Source organism: Chrysemys picta, chromosome 13 (genome assembly GCF_011386835.1).
Source record: "Chrysemys picta bellii isolate R12L10 chromosome 13, ASM1138683v2, whole genome shotgun sequence".
Taxonomy (NCBI): Eukaryota; Metazoa; Chordata; order Testudines; family Emydidae; genus Chrysemys; species Chrysemys picta.
This window is the reverse complement of record NC_088803.1, coordinates 29,663,519-29,679,179: the sequence shown is the minus strand read 5'-3', so window position 1 is coordinate 29,679,179 and position 15,661 is coordinate 29,663,519. Positions and strand designations below refer to the sequence as shown.

Genomic DNA, 15,661 nt, shown 5'->3' with positions numbered 1-15,661 from the left:
CTTGTTTGGTTTTTTTGGAGGATGGCGGCCTGCCAATGATGCTTGTGGCCCCTTTTCTTGTGTGAGGAAAAAATGAAGAATCTACCATTCCCACTACAAATCCATTCTGCAGAGAGATTGAATAGGCTAGAAGACTTCAGGAAAGAAATAACTTTGAATTAACATATTCTGATTTTAAAATAATATTTCTGTCAATGAGGAGTCTAGGTAATCTGGAGGAATGAGGTTAGAATTTGTACTCCTCAGGTCCTGAGTTCTCATCCTGGTTCTGCCACTGATTTGGAGTGTGGCTTTGAGCAAGTCACTTTACTTCTTTTGCCTCTCATCTGTAACAAAGAAAATGTGTATGAATATGCTGCACGGTGTATTTTGAGAATGTACAGCTTTTTGAATGTGTAAAGTGCATTATACATTATTACTTGGTTGAACATTACCAAAAAAACCAGCTGCAAATTTTTCAAAGGTCTTCTGAGTTCAAATTTTTACTTTAATTAAAGCTAATTTTTCTTTTCAGAGATAAAATAATGAATACATTTGGAATAAAGTTGTCTGTTTACCCTAGAGTCTGAAGTTTTCAGGGTAAGAAATGCTTCTCACCAGAAATAAAAGGACTATATATATTTGCTGGTTAATAGTTCAGTCACTGTAAGATTTAGGATGTCACTGATCTTTTTTTTTTTTTTTTATTGATTCAGTACCAAAGCAATATGTTAAACATAAATGTTTTATTTACACTGTAGATGTTTTGTTTTATTTATACATACATACATACATATGAAAACATGCTTTGAATTACCTTTTGGTATTTCTGAACACACTAAAGGAGTTGACCATCTTGCTGGAAAAAGTGATAAGCAAATCAATGTCAATATGGAAGCCACATGTAAGAGACTAAATTGCCATCCCAGTAAAATATTGGCTTAACAGTCATAAAGCACTTTAAAAATTAATCAAAAGTGTATGCCAGTTAAGTTTCCATCTAGAGAAATATTAGTTCATCTAATCTATTTTTACATCACGTCCTCTCTCTGGTAGCTAAGCATTTTGTTCAGTTTCTCATGTGAAGCTTTCATATTGCCATTGAGTCAGATATCACTTTTTTTTTTACCACAGTAGATACCACCAGTAGTAGGTTCAGAAATTCCAATAGTATTTCAAAATATTCTTTGTATAAATACCTCCTTTTATTCCTAGTGAGAATTTTCTTACTTTGAAAACTTTCAGACTGATAGGTTGAGCAAAATGAGTGGAGTTTTCCTTAAGTAAGTCCAATTTGAGTCTTTTCTTGGGGAAGAATTCTTTACGTTTAAAGAAATGTTTTGTTTAATTAAAAATGAATAATGCTATTCTAACTTTTTTCTTTTTGAAACCAGTGTTACCCATTGTAGGTACATTAATGTGACCAACTGCATCTAAGATCTAACAAATAGTGATTTTTAATTTTCCAGGGTTAATAAGAATGAACAATCCTGCAACTGTTATGATGTCTCAGAGTGGAAATGTTTCCTCTTCTATGCTGGCAAGTGGAGCTAATGCAGAACTGCAGCCCAGGACACCGCGACCTGCTTCACAGTCAGGTAAAAAAGAACATTTACAGTAATAGCATTTATCTGTCACTATTGCTGTTATACAGACAAGGTGGGTGAGGTAATATCTTCTATTGGACCAACTTCTGTTGGTGAGAGCGACAAGCTTTCAAGGTTACACAGCTTACAAAGCTCTTCTTCAGCTCTCTGTAAGCTCAAAACCTCGTCTCTCTCACCAACAGAAGTTGGTCCAATAAAAGAGGTTACAAACAACACTGCATACAACTATTGCTATTGACATTTTTTTACTGCAAAGTACTTCTGAATTCTTTTTCCTTCAGCATACAGACAGACCCCTGAGTACACGCTGAAGGATATCGCCAAAATTTGGTCCTGGGCTGTCCCCCTACTTTTCTAACAGGCACCCCTCCTTGAATGATTTCTTCACTGGAAGAAAGTATTGTCATTACCTGGGAAGGTTTCTTCTAACAGGTTTTAAACATTAGAAAAACCTTTAGTAACACAAATCTTGATGACCATTTTCAGAATTGTTTCTTACTGTGGTACTGTTAAAATATTTTTAGTTGCATCGGGAAAGGAAAGCTTCCCCACACTGTTGTTCCTCCTCTCTGCCTGGAGGGATCACCACTCAGGGTCAGAGAATAATCTAGTTTTTGTGTGCTGTCAGTTCTTAGGGTATGTCTACACTGCAAAAACACACACGCGGCAGTGCATCCCAGAGCCCAGTATGACAGGTTCCCCTCAGGGTGCCACTTGGAACTGGGGTACCACTGAGCCCGCCTGACCCACCAGTCTGGGCTCCCTTTCACACTGTGGTGCTGTGATAAGTTGCCAAGCTCTTCTCTTTCACCAGCATACACACAGATAGGGACACACTCCCTGCAGCTTCTCACACAGATACTGAGATCAGCTCTGCCTGGGAAGGCTCAACTAAGGCACCTCCCAGTTGCTAAGGCACACCCCCACCCCCTCTGGAGTGTAAACCCAAAGTTATACTGTCTTGCACTGCACAGGAAACTGTACAGCGTAAGCGCCTAAAATTCGCCCCCTCCCTCAGTGTGGAGAGAGATATGCAACAGCTTTCTGCCCCAAGTTATAATTTCCCCACACACTGGCTTTAGACAAAACAAAAACAAGTGTATTAACTACAAAAGCTAGATTTAAAGTTATTATAAATGGTAGCAAACAGATCAAAGCAGATTACCTTAGTAAATAAACAAAACCGCAAACTGAGCTTAACACAATAGGTAGGATATGAATTAGCAAATTCTCACCCTGAGAGATAAACAGGCTGGCAGATTCTTAAGGCACAAGCTGCCTTGGCTTTGCAGCTTGGCTTTCCCAGGTTTTCATACACAGTCTAAAAATCCCTCTAGCCTGGGACCATCACTTCCCACAGTTCAGTCCTTGCCCCTCAGGTGTTTCCAAGTGTGTTGTTGCAGGGAGAGTGAGGTCCCATCATGAGGTCATTGTTCCCCTTTTATATCTTCTTCCCACTTGCTGGAAAGCTCTTTTGCTGTGACCTGGGTCAAACAGTTTCCATTCTGTAGTGCTATCTCTGAGAGGTTTCTATTGTACACAGTTCCTGGGGTAATCCTTATGCTTGTGTGCATTTCTTCAATAAGCCATTAACGTTGTTTGATCTTTTTTAGTGTTGTGCCCGAAAGGCTGCTTGTGAGTGTTTCCAATCTCACAACATGTTTCTGTAACTCATTCAAAGCCAAACTTCATAACTTCACATACGACAATAGCACATACAATCCAATGCGATATTAATGTCTAGCAAATCAAGACTTTTAGAACGATACCTCACAAGGCCTCACATGTCCTAATTAAATGACAGTGGTGAATATTGGGGTTCCAGGGTGTCCCACCCGGATCTACAAACTTGGGCTTGCACTGCAGCTCTGAAAATAGCCATGTTGATGTTCCTGTTGGGGCTCTGAGACCCACCCTCCTCAGAACATCCACATGGCTATTTTTAGCACTGTAGCCTGAGCCCCGCAAGCCCAAGTATGTAGATTCAGGCTCTGAGACTTGGTGCCATGGTGTTTTTTGTTTTTTTGTTTTTTTTGCAAAGACATACCATTCGTCTCATTACTGAGACTACCAGCTAAGGTGATGGCATTTTTGTGATGTGGATCTGTCTACCTTTTGTCTTTTTAGACTGTACACTTTTTAGGATAGGGATATTGTGTTTGGAAACATCTAATATATTTTCAGCTTTGCTACTATCTAAATAAGATATTTAGGCATCTAAATAAATGGCCTGATTTCCTTTCTTCCCCCCACCCCCAGAGGTGCAGCTCCTACTAGAGTCTCCTTTCCTTGGCCTTTTGCATTAGAATTGTTACTTTATACACTGCCATTGGTGGGCGTGGCGCTTCACAAAGTGAAGGGGAACATGCTGAGGAGCTTACATTTTGATATCATTATATATGAATCTATAATAAATTAACGATCATGAATACTATGGTAGGTAGGGCTAGGAAAAGGATGTGTCGGTTGAGGCAACTGTAAAATGAGAAGCAAATGCACCTCTTTTTTCAATACAAGTCAACTGGAAGTTGAAAGTCTGATTTCTCTGCCTATTTTTGCCACTGCAAGTTGTGTGAGTTTAGGACTATTGAGGCACAGAACGGTTAAGTGACTTTCCCCTTTGTAAAATAGTGATTATTCTTGCCCAGTTTTGTAAAGTGCATCTAAAATCCTTTTGACGTAAGGCACAATGCAAAAGCAAAACATTATCATTTTTCTTTACAGAAAATATTAACTATTCTCTGGAAATGTTATCCAGTTACACCGTCTTCATAATTTCTTGTTGTTCCACCTTCCCTTCAGAGTTGGGAGATTTTTTTTGGTCCCATTAACTATATATAAGGCTTATATAAGAATAGCTTCTTGGAGACTACAGTACTGTATTTATACCTTTCACAATGCTTATGATTAGATTCTTAAGGTTGCCAGAAATTCTGGCTTCTTTTAGTGTACTCCTTATTGGATACGTTGGAAAATTGGAATGCTGGAATGTGAATTTTTGTTGGATCTCAAGTTCAGAGGTGAAAGCAAATGCAAGCAAGTAACTTACTCTTTCTTGTTTTCTATCTTTGGCTGCAGTATATTATTTATTGTCACATTTGTTTGCTATTTTAATAGATTCAATGGATCCACTCTTGTCTGGACTAACTATCCAGCAGCAAAATCATCCATCTGGCTCTTTAGCACCTCAGATCCATTCAATGCAGTCAGTTCCTGTAAACAGACAAATGAACCCCGCTAACTTTCAACAACTGCAGCAACAGCCACAGCTGCAGCCACGTCCCCCCCAGCAGCATCAGCAGCCACAACAGGGTATTCGACCTTCATTTACCACCCCAGCTCAGGTTCCAGTTCCTCCTGGTTGGAATCAGCTGCCTTCAGGAGCACTTCAACCTCCTCCAAGCCAAGGAACAATGGGTACATTGACAGTAAACCAGGGATGGAAAAAGGCCCCATTGCCTGGACAAATGCAGCAACAACTACAAGCAAGGCCATCTTTAGCAACAGTCCAGACTCCCTCCCACCCTCCACCTCCATACCCTTTTGGAAGCCAGCAAGCCTCTCAGGCTCACCCAAACTTTTCTCAAATGAACAACCCTGGTCAATTTACTGCTCCGCAGATGAAGAATCTTCAGGGAGGGCCCTCACGGGTTCCTACACCACTACAGCAACCCCACCTGACCAGCAAATCTCCTGCTTCTTCTCCCTCCTCCTTCCAGCAGGGATCTCCTGCATCTTCTCCAACAGTTAACCAAACACAGCAGCAGATGGGACCAAGGCCTCCTCAGAATAACGCACTTCCCCAGGGATTTCAACAGCCTGTCAGTTCTCCTGGTCGTAATCCTATGGTGCAACAGGGGAATGTACCCCCCAACTTCATGGTGATGCAACAGCAAAGCCAAGGTCCACAAGGTTTACATCCTGGCTTAGGAGGTAAGAAAATCAGACCTTTCTGTCATCAAAAATAAAAGTTACATTATAAAAAGACAGCTAGAATTTATTATATCAGACTGTTACTTTAAAAAAAGTACTTTAAAAACCCGGTCCATTGAATAAGTACATAACTTGTCTCAGTTTTCCCCTTCCAAACTGCTGATGTATCCCCATGACCCTCTCCTCCCTTCTCTTGCTCCATGTCATCCCCTTCCTCACATTTGTACTCTTTGCTCTCTGCCTTCAAGCTATGCTACTGTATTCTTTTCTAAAATTCACACCTTCTTTGATGTCACCTGCCTCGCTACCTTCTTCCTTCTCTTTTGTCTACTCATGCTGCCTCAGTTTTCTCCTCTTTAACTCTCTTCTTGATCTTCTGTTTCTATTGCATCACTCCAGACACTACTTTCACTAGGGTCACTAAGGACCTGCTTTTGGCCAAATCCCACATCCCTGTTCTTGTTGTCTTCCACCTGTCTGTTGCCTTCAACAGCCTCATCCTAGACTTTTTCTACTCTTTAGGCATTTGTAGTTTTGTGCTAGACTGGATCTCATACTTTCTCTGAACATTTCTTCAGCATTTCCCTGAATGGCAGCATTCAGTTCATCATATTTGTTCCCCTCAACATTCAAGCTGTTGCTAAATCCTGCTGGGTTTTTTTTTTATTTCACAAAACATCTGTCTAATTCAATCCCTATTGCTAAAACTTTCGTCAATACTCTAGTAATCTCTTTCCTTGCCTAATGCACCATTCACTGTGGCTTCCAAGGTTCTCGTGTCGTACACCTCAAGTCCATTCAAAAGGCTGTTCCGTGCCTCTTGCTCCAACCAAATCTCTCATCTGTTTAGTCTTTGCACTTTGTATCTGATTTCCTTCTGTGTCAGATTCAAATTCTTCATGCTCTTGTTCATGGGCCTGTGTCTTATAACTTCCCTCATCTCCAACACCCACAGGCAATCCTTTACCCTTTCTGATGCCAGATACCCTTTTACCTAGAATAGCCTCTGTGATTCCACACACTGTGGTCGCCTCATTCCTCATCAGGATTCACTACTTCCAGATAGGTAGTCTTAACATTGATCTCCACTCCTATAATCTTGTCAAATATTTCCCCTCAATTCTTAATATGTTAACTTAATAAAAACATAAAATCCTACTCTTTCTAATAACTATTTAAACATTTCACATAAAGACACAACCAGCTAGCAAGATATGTATATAATCTGAATTTATTTCCAGATCTTATTGGCCATGGAGAGGACATGGGTTACTGTATCCTCGCCTGGTTCAATTTGACACAGTTCTATTGATTTCAGTGGAGCCACACTGACTTACACCTGCTGAGGATCTTGCTTCTTACCTCTTTCCTTTGTTCATTGTTATCCCTTGCTGTATTGTGTCTGAATTAAATTGTAAGCACATCGGCTTTGGGGGTAGGGATCTGTCTTTGTTTACATAGCACCATATACTCTATGTTGCTTTATAAATAATTCAAATATATGCATATATTCATTTTATTCAATGTTTACTTAATTTAGCATAGTACAAACTTTAGATTAGATTTAATATATGGCAAAAATTATGTAAGATTTTACTTTTCTGTGTTTCTCTGAGTTCTGAATGATTGAACTTTAACTCCTGCTAAACTATTAGGAGTTGACAGTCCTTCCATAGGTTATTTCAAAGAGCGTCTGTTAAAGATTTGCCCGAGTGTCAGACTTGACCGGTAATCTTGATGTCATCAAATATTAATGATTGACCTATAAGTTATATATGTGTCCGTGATTTATTTAAATGTGCTAGAACGTTGTTAATTTGCAAGGAACTCAGTGGGGCCAGAGTGTCAAATTGTGGCTTGGTACAGAGGTTTAAAGAGGTGCAAGGCTCCCCCTTATGCCCCTGTGTGCCAGCTACCCACATCACAGGATGTGTAAGAGGAGGAAGTGGGCTGTGCAGAGTCATTTACACCACCCCTCACTAAGGTGGGTGAGAATTATTGCAGGGACTATGTAGAGCCTTGGCCCTGTTACCCCAATACACCAACTGTATAGCTATGCTGGCACACCAGCGAATGTGTGCTGTGCCAGGTATAGACGCAGCACAGTTATTCCCTCTTGGAGTAGCAGGGGAAACAGGAAGAAGATTGCAACTTGCTGAGTTATAGTTGCCCTCCGGGGTTACTTCAGGGGCGGCACAGTGCTGCACTACCCCTTACACTGGGATTAGATCATGACTACAATTAGTAGAACTCACTAATTCTCACCGTTTAAAGGTTGTGTGTAATCTAGCAGAGTTACCAACCTGAAAAATAAGGCTATTCACTGTAAATAAAGTAGACCCATTTATTTTGTGTATATATTTTGTTGTATGAAGGAAGACAAATGTAGCCTGATCAATGTGAGAAAAAAATTGTTAAAATTTTTTTAATATGGAGATAGAAGACCAAGCAATTGTAGACATCTGAGTTAAATCTATCCCTGAGTCTTTTTATTAGATTGTGCTTATTTTGATATATAGGGATAAGTGGAAAGCAATGATGGCTAAATTGCATCTTCTTCTGAGGCTAGAAGTTGCATTTAAACCCCCCCCCCAAACTACCCCTCCCTCCAAACACACACAAATAGTGACAAAAGGTGTGTGCGTGGTGCCTTATAGACAGACAGTTTCTGTCTCAAGGAGTTCATAATCAACACTAAAGAGCACAAGAAATTGCCACACACTCAATGTGTATGTTGACTGTATACCGGGCGTGATTAGGAAGGAAAAGACTCAATAAAAAATAAGGAGATTAGAGTACTGTAAAGCATCATACTTTGTTTTCAGTCTTTATAAAATCTGCCCTTTGTGAATGAATAATGGTGTACGTAGGAAATACAATGTAGGTAATCACAACTTGATTCAAGACACAGTAGCTTCTTAACCAGGTTTGTTAAAGCAGACAGCTGTTATAAACTGTACTCAAGGTTAGAAGTACATCAGCACAAACATCTTTTTTTCAGTAACTCAAAGTTACTATAGTTTTGTGTTTAATCTTAAGTAACATTGTCTTTTTGGAAATTCCTAAACTGAAGATGAGCAAGAACTGAGCTGCTAGAGTATTTTGATTTTTTCATTGGTTCCTGTTTGTTGCCACCTGTCCTTGCTAACTTGATGGGAAGAGCTACCCTGTCAGTCTGCACTTGTGTAACCAAATTACAGAAACTAATAAATAATTGTTTTGTATTAAGGAATGCCCAAGCGCCTCCCACCTGGCTTCCCTGGAGGGCAAACTAATCAAAACTTTATGCAAAGTCAGGTGCCTTCAACAGCACCAGGTACACCTGTGAACAGTGGAGCCCCTCAGCTACAAACAAGTCAAAATGTGCAACATACAGGTCTGTGTCAAGTTTATTTTCTCCTGTAATCCTCAACATTTGTTTACTTGTCTTAATTATTCTGTAATTAACTTTTACTCCTGTAATGGAGGCAGCTTTGTTCAGCAAAAATGTTCTACTCTTGCCAATTTTATATAATTTCTGCTAGCTGGGGCTGGGAATACTGCAGAGGCAGCATACTTAGCTTCCAGGGTGACAGCAAGCACAGGAAGTTCCTCATTTCTCAAACAACCCCATCTGCCATTGCTCAGAGTGGTGTTGCTTCTGGGCTCCAGGAGTAACTGCATCCAGCCTTCTATGTCTGAAAAGAAGATTGTGCCTCAACACTGGGTCCCTGAGTGTAGAAATAGTAAAGGAGAAGATCCATAAGGGATGTCCTCCCCACAAGAAGAGTCTTGGGTCAAGTCTTGGGTCAAGTTTAACACAATATGTAGTATCTTTGTCTTAGAAGAAATATAATCCCGCATAGTCTCCAGTAAAACTTTTCATCTTCCAATAAACTTTTAAAGCTACTTCTGTTCAGAGACAGTCACATTTTTGTCTCTTTTGATTACAAGCAATTTCCTTTTTAATGCTTTAGTCACTTGCCAAATATAGTCCTCTAGGCTGACATCTCTTCTCAGTTCTGCAAGTTCTGATAACGTCATCTTGTCAGTATTCCCCATATGTTGCTGTCTTTATTATGAAACATATTATGGAATAGCTTCAAGATTTGAAGCTTGTTTATGTAGGAACAAACACACTTTTACTGGATTGAATTAAGTCTTAACCCTTTTCACTTCCATATGACTATCTGCTATAGTGTCAAATGTTGTGGCAGAAATTTGTGAATATGTTGACAAATATTTTAAATCACTGGTAAAATAAAATAAATGATAAAGTAACTAAATTGGTGGGTTTCTCTTTTAACTAAGTTATTTGTTTGTCTAATGCCAGTGCAATTTTTAACGTTTAACTTTAAATTTTCATATTTTGCAAGGCGGTCAAGGATCTGGCCCTCCTCAAAATCAGATGCAGGTACCACATGGCCCACCAAATATGATGCAGACCAGTTTAATGGGACTTCATGGAAATATAAACAACCAGCAGGCTGGTGCTAGTGGAGTTCCACAAGTTAATATGGGCAACATGCAGGGACAGCCTCAGCAAGGACCACAGTCTCAGCTTATGGGAATGCATCAGCAAATTGTATCCTCCCAAGCACAAATGGTGAACATTCAGGCTCAAGGATCTCTAAACCCTCAAAACCAGATGATACTTTCTCGAGCCCAGCTTATGCCACAAGGCCAAATGATGGTAACACCCCAAAACCAAAATCTTGGTCCTGCACCACAAAGGATGACTCCACCCAAGCAAATGATTCCCCAGCAGGGCCAACAGATGATGGCGACACATAATCAAATGATGGGACCTCAAGGCCAGGTCTTGCTACAGCAAAACTCAATGATGGAACAGATGATGACCAATCAGATACAAGGCAATAAACAACCATTTAATACTCAAAACCAATCTAATGTTATGACGGGGCCAGCTCAAATAATGCGAGGACCAACCCCAAATATGCAAGGAAACATGGTGCAGTTCACTATGGCACAGCAAGGCCCTGTAAACGGCAATCCTTCTCAGGTTATGGGAATTCAAGGACAGGTTTTAAGACCCACAGTACCTGGCCCCCACATGTCTCAGCAACATGGGGACTCTACTACTACAACAAACAGTGATGTAAACTTGACACAGATGTTACCTGAAGTTCCCATACAGCAGCCAAATATGGTGCCTTCCCACTTGCAGGCAATGCAAGGAAACAACAGTAATTCGGGAAGTCATTTTACTGGACATGGGTTACCTTTTAATGCTTCTTTTAGTGGACCACCAAATGGGAATCAGATTTCCTGTGGACAAAATCCTGGTTTTCCAGTCAATAAAGATGTCACTCTAACAAGTCCACTGTTGGTAAACTTGCTACAGAGTGATATATCTGCAGGACATTTTGGTGTGAACAACAAACAGAACAATCAGAATGCCAATAAACCCAAAAAGAAAAAGCCTCCAAGGAAGAAGAAAAATAATCAGCAAGTAGAACAAACGAAGTAAGTTTAACATTGTCTTGCTGAAAACAAGAGAACGTGTGTGTAGCCCAGAATTTTGCATGTTGCAGCAAAAGTATTTTTGAAGAAAGATGAAATGCTAAAGCAGTGGTAGTTCTGCCATTGAAGCTCTGCCTCCATTCGGGGTGGAAGGGTAGGGAATTAAACTACAAAAATAAATTTGCCATCATCCCAGTTTTGTGCATCTTCCAGTTGAAGGGCCTATGTGAGACTGCTGTGTCAGTGCCCCCAGCTGCTTTGGGGACTCAAAGGTGTATAAGTTGTTTTATGACAGCAACAGAAGCAGCCGCTCTACAGGACTTCGGAGGGAGCATTCACACTCAGGGCCGGCGCTTCCATTTAGGCGACCTAGGCGGTCGCCTAGGGCACCAGGATTTGGGGGGGCGGCATTTTGCCGCCCTTGGTGGCAATTCTGCGGCGGGGGGTCCTTCTGTGCTCCGGGTCTTCGGCGGCAATTCTGCGGCGGGTCCTTCACTCACTCTGGGACCTACCACCGAAGTGCCCCAAAGACCGGGAGCGCGGAAGGACCTCCCCTCCCCCTGCTGCAGAATTGACGACGACGACCGCGAGCGCGGAAGGACCCCCGCCTAGGGCGCCAAAAACCCTGGCGCCGCTCCTGTTCATACTTATACAGCATGACAGCCACAGTGAGAGGGGTTGAGGGGCACTTTCAGAAGTGCTGCTAATTAGTGTGTTCCAGTGAGGGTTCCAATGTCACACCTAAAATAATGATCACGAGCCGTCACTATCTTAAAGCTGTTCAACCTGGTGTCTTTTCCCCCTAGAGTGGAATAGGGGTCATAGACCCTCCACTTCATTAATCAATAAACCCCTTATTTGTAGCTATAAAAGATTGTAATGAGCAAATCTTCTTAAAATTTGTCTGACTGTGTGTAAGGGTGGCTATTAATAAGGCTGCTCAACATATTCCATTGTAAGATCCTGTTTTCAGTCACATATAACTTTGAGCCTAAATGGTTATAGTTTGGCAAACTTTCCATGCTATATGTCTAAGTGTGAAATGTTTTGGAAAACTTCAGCCAAAATGGTTCAGCCATTTCAAAGAAAAAGGCTAAAGAAAAATACATCGTTTTGCTTACATGTTAAAAAACAATTCTGGCCACCTTTTCTTTGAAAAAGTCTGGTGCTCCCATTCTTTGGAACAGGGATTGAAATTGGCACGAGTGGTATTTGTGTCAGGGATATGCTGTTTGCTGTTCTCATGAATATCTGTCTGAATTTGGAGAACTTATAAGCCTTGAGGGGAGGGATAGCTCGGTGGTTTGAGCATTGGCCTGCTAAACCCAGGGTTGTGAGTTTAATCCTTGAAGGGGCCATCTAGGGATCTGGGGCAAAAATCTGTCTGGGGATTGGTCCTGCTTTGAGCAGGGGGTTGGACTAGATGACCTCCTGAGATCCTTCCAACCCTGACGTTCTATGATTCTATGAAAAATGGCAGTTGCACATGCTCAGTTGAAACTTAAATTTTAGCAGCTAAATTCTCCAAAGATTCTGTGCTCACTGGGCATGCTTCAGCCTGGGACTAAGTAGGACTTTCCCTGCAATTGCAGCTCTGGGATGCTGCAAGCTGTGCCTGGTCTGAACACCTGAAGTGAAAGCAGAGAGACTGTTTCTTCTCTGGTCTTAATATCCCCACAGTTGGGCCCAGGCATTATTGAGGAGGAAGCTACCTGATTGAAATGCACAGGAGCAAGAGCTGGACATATGGGGGGAAGAGAGGGAATTGGGAGTGGAGGCTGACAGGGAAGAGGGAAATTGGGAGGGACTGGGGTAGGAGCCTGGGATTGGAAGGATGACAAGTCTGAGGGGTGGAGAGTAGGACTGGGTAGGAGAGGGGAATGGGATTGGAATGAAGAGCCAGGGGTGGGCGAGAGAGAGACTGGGACAGGGACAGGTTGGAAGAGAGAGGACACAAAGGGTCATGCTTGGGAGGAATGGGCCGAAGAGTCTGAACCCACAAGAGGCCATTCCCCTCCCGAGCCTGAAGTGGAACCCAAGATCCTGAATCTGACCATTCCTCCGCTGTCAGCAAATGCCTGTGAAACCCACTGGCAAAGTATCCCACCCTCCTCTAGTGCCGGTCCACGTAGAGGATGATAGTCTACTACTGCTATCAGTTAATTCTGTTAGCTCAAGTGGAAAGATCTGTGTGGTAGATCTGAGGGTTTTAACCTTGCTTGTGATCCAGGTAGGTTTCAGTATGAAGCCATATGATGGAATTTCTGATTTTTCTGTTTGCTTTTTAAAAACCTAGGAAATTAAACGCACACAAACTATATTAAAAGAATATTATTAAGGTTGCAAAGTCAAGCACTCAGAAGTTAGCAAATGCCAGAATTAACCTGTGAAAACTTTAATTTGTCTCTCTTGTGCATATGCATTAATATACAGTTTTTAATTACATGATCACACACTATTTTTTTCCCCACAAGAGCCCTGCCTTGCACAGAATGCCTGGTGCTCAATGAGAAGCTATTTGATATTTTGTTTTCTCCTCATTGTTCAATATGTGGCCCTGGTTTCTGCCTTACTCCACACTAAGAATTCTGTCTTCAGAGCAGGATTTGGATAATTTCCTCATGGGATGATCTATAGTTATCACTACAGGATCTGAGTGCTTCACAAACATTAATGAATTTATTTTTACAACACCCCTTTGAGATGTGATTTTTATCGCCTTTTTCAGATAGGGAGCTGAGGCACAGCTTGATTAAGGTCAGAAGTACCCACTAATTTTGGGTGCCCAAACTGAGACATTAAGGATATTAATTTTACAGGTTCTTGGCACTATAAAGCATTTTATATGTTCCAAGCACAGTTTCCATTGACTTCAGTTGCAGCTATGAGTGCTCAGCACTTCTGCAAATCAGGCTCCAGGGTCTCAAATCAGGCACCCAGAAAATTAGGAATACCTGATTAGTGACCACCTGTGAAAAGTTATTGGTTCAAGTGGCTTGCCCAGCACCACACAGGAATTCTATGGTAGAGCCAGGGATGGAATCAGTTTCTCCAAAGCATTTAACTGCCTTACCCATGAGCCCATCCTTTGTTTTCCTACAATTCCCTGGTTCATTAACTACATGCTTTCCAACTTCATTAACAAATGAAGCAGGGGTCCTACAGACAACACTCTCTTTCACTACACTACACAACCCTAATTTATCCGCAGAACAGGTTCATCATGTGCAATGAATGAGGCAGGGGTCCTGTGGAAAGAATATTATATGATCGTGTAATTTAAGGCTACATCATAATGCATATGCACAAGGGGGACAAATCAAGGCTGCAGAAGCAACCTTAATTTTGGCATTTCTTAATTGCTAACCTTGCAATGCATCTTTTTAATGTGTTTTGTGTATGTATGTTTGTACAGTGTCTCAAACTCCTGGTGCACTCTTCAAAACACTAATCCTTGAGAACCAAAGCAACTGAAGTGTTACAACAAAAGCAGCTTATAGTGGAATTAAATGCACCAAGTATAGTATCATATCCCAGTATCAAAGAGCATTCTAACAATCTTATGAAGTGTCTGAATCTTTCTACAGTCCATAGAAAGAATCACACTTTCAGTTAATATAATGACATTCTTGAAAAGGATCCAATTTATTTGTTTTGTTTTCCCTTTTATCAGAATGTTTCGCTTTTATACAGCACCTGGCGTCCAAAGATTTCCAAGTGTTTTACAAACAGTAGTTAATTATTACTCACTATAGGAGAGGAATTTGTTGGCATCACTTCAGCCACCACTGGGATAAAACACAGCAGCTGTTTAACAGCGCCCAGTAGCGCTATCGTCAATTTAAAATAACAGAAGCTTTAGTTGCCTGTCTTGTTTCCCATACCAACAACAAAATAATAATTCAGAAGAGAACAAAAAAGTGACACATTTTCTGAAAAGTAAAGTTGTTAATATCATTACTTTAAAGAAAGCCAATGTTAATATTTTGTTTTCATCAATTGCCACCTTGATGGTCACCGGGCTTCATTACGAGCCTAGAAGACATCAATATATGGATTTGTAAAGCTGTCCTCTAGAATTACAATGTCACATAAAGCTATTTGTTCTCTTGATAGCCTTCTAAATAGGGATGAAAAATTCTACTTGCACCTTGTTTGTATTAAGCTGTGGCAATGATTATTACTAGTTTTATTATTTGTTTTACTACTGTACTGTATTTTTTTTGCAGTAGTGCTTTGATATCATTGCCTGGCTTTTACAAAGTACAGTTCCATAACCTTTATACAGCATAGGATTTTGAGTCTAAATTTTGTTTGGCTTAGTATTGAGCAGTCAGTAGTATTGTAAGGGTATGGCTATATTAGGATGTTGCTGTACTCCCTTTTTATTCCAAACTTTTGCATTGCTGTCCTTCAGCATAGTCTTACTCTGATAGCTAAAACAAGTTTGTTCTCTCTTTCTGCCCTTCCTTTCCATCTAGCTACTTGGAGTTGCTTAGAGAAGCTTTATGCTTTGTTTGTCTTGAAATCAGTCCTTTCAGTGATTGCCTAAAATTTTTTATTCTTAACTTTCTTGGCCTGTATTAACTCCTTATGCATCAAGAACAAGAAGGATTTCTTTGCAGAGAGTTTTTCTTTAAGAGCTACAGAGCAGTTTCCATGCAAGCCATAGGGAAGAA

At 40.8% G+C, this 15,661-nt stretch overlaps 1 protein-coding gene across 6 annotated transcripts in view; it reads left to right on the top strand.

The window, feature by feature from the left end:
• NCOA6 (nuclear receptor coactivator 6) overlaps positions 1–15,661 on the top strand; it is a 94,910-nt gene that overhangs the window by 27,223 nt on the left and 52,026 nt on the right. For 5 of the 6 annotated variants that reach the window (XM_065565741.1, XM_065565742.1, XM_065565738.1 and 2 more), the window contains 4 exons: positions 1,449–1,577; positions 4,704–5,519; positions 8,749–8,895; positions 9,875–10,985. In XM_065565741.1, coding sequence (XP_065421813.1) covers positions 1,449–1,577; positions 4,704–5,519; positions 8,749–8,895; positions 9,875–10,985 — 2,203 coding nt within the window. The remainder of the gene's footprint in view (positions 1–1,448; positions 1,578–4,703; positions 5,520–8,748; positions 8,896–9,874; positions 10,986–15,661) is intronic. The other variant, XM_065565744.1, reaches the window with a different exon arrangement.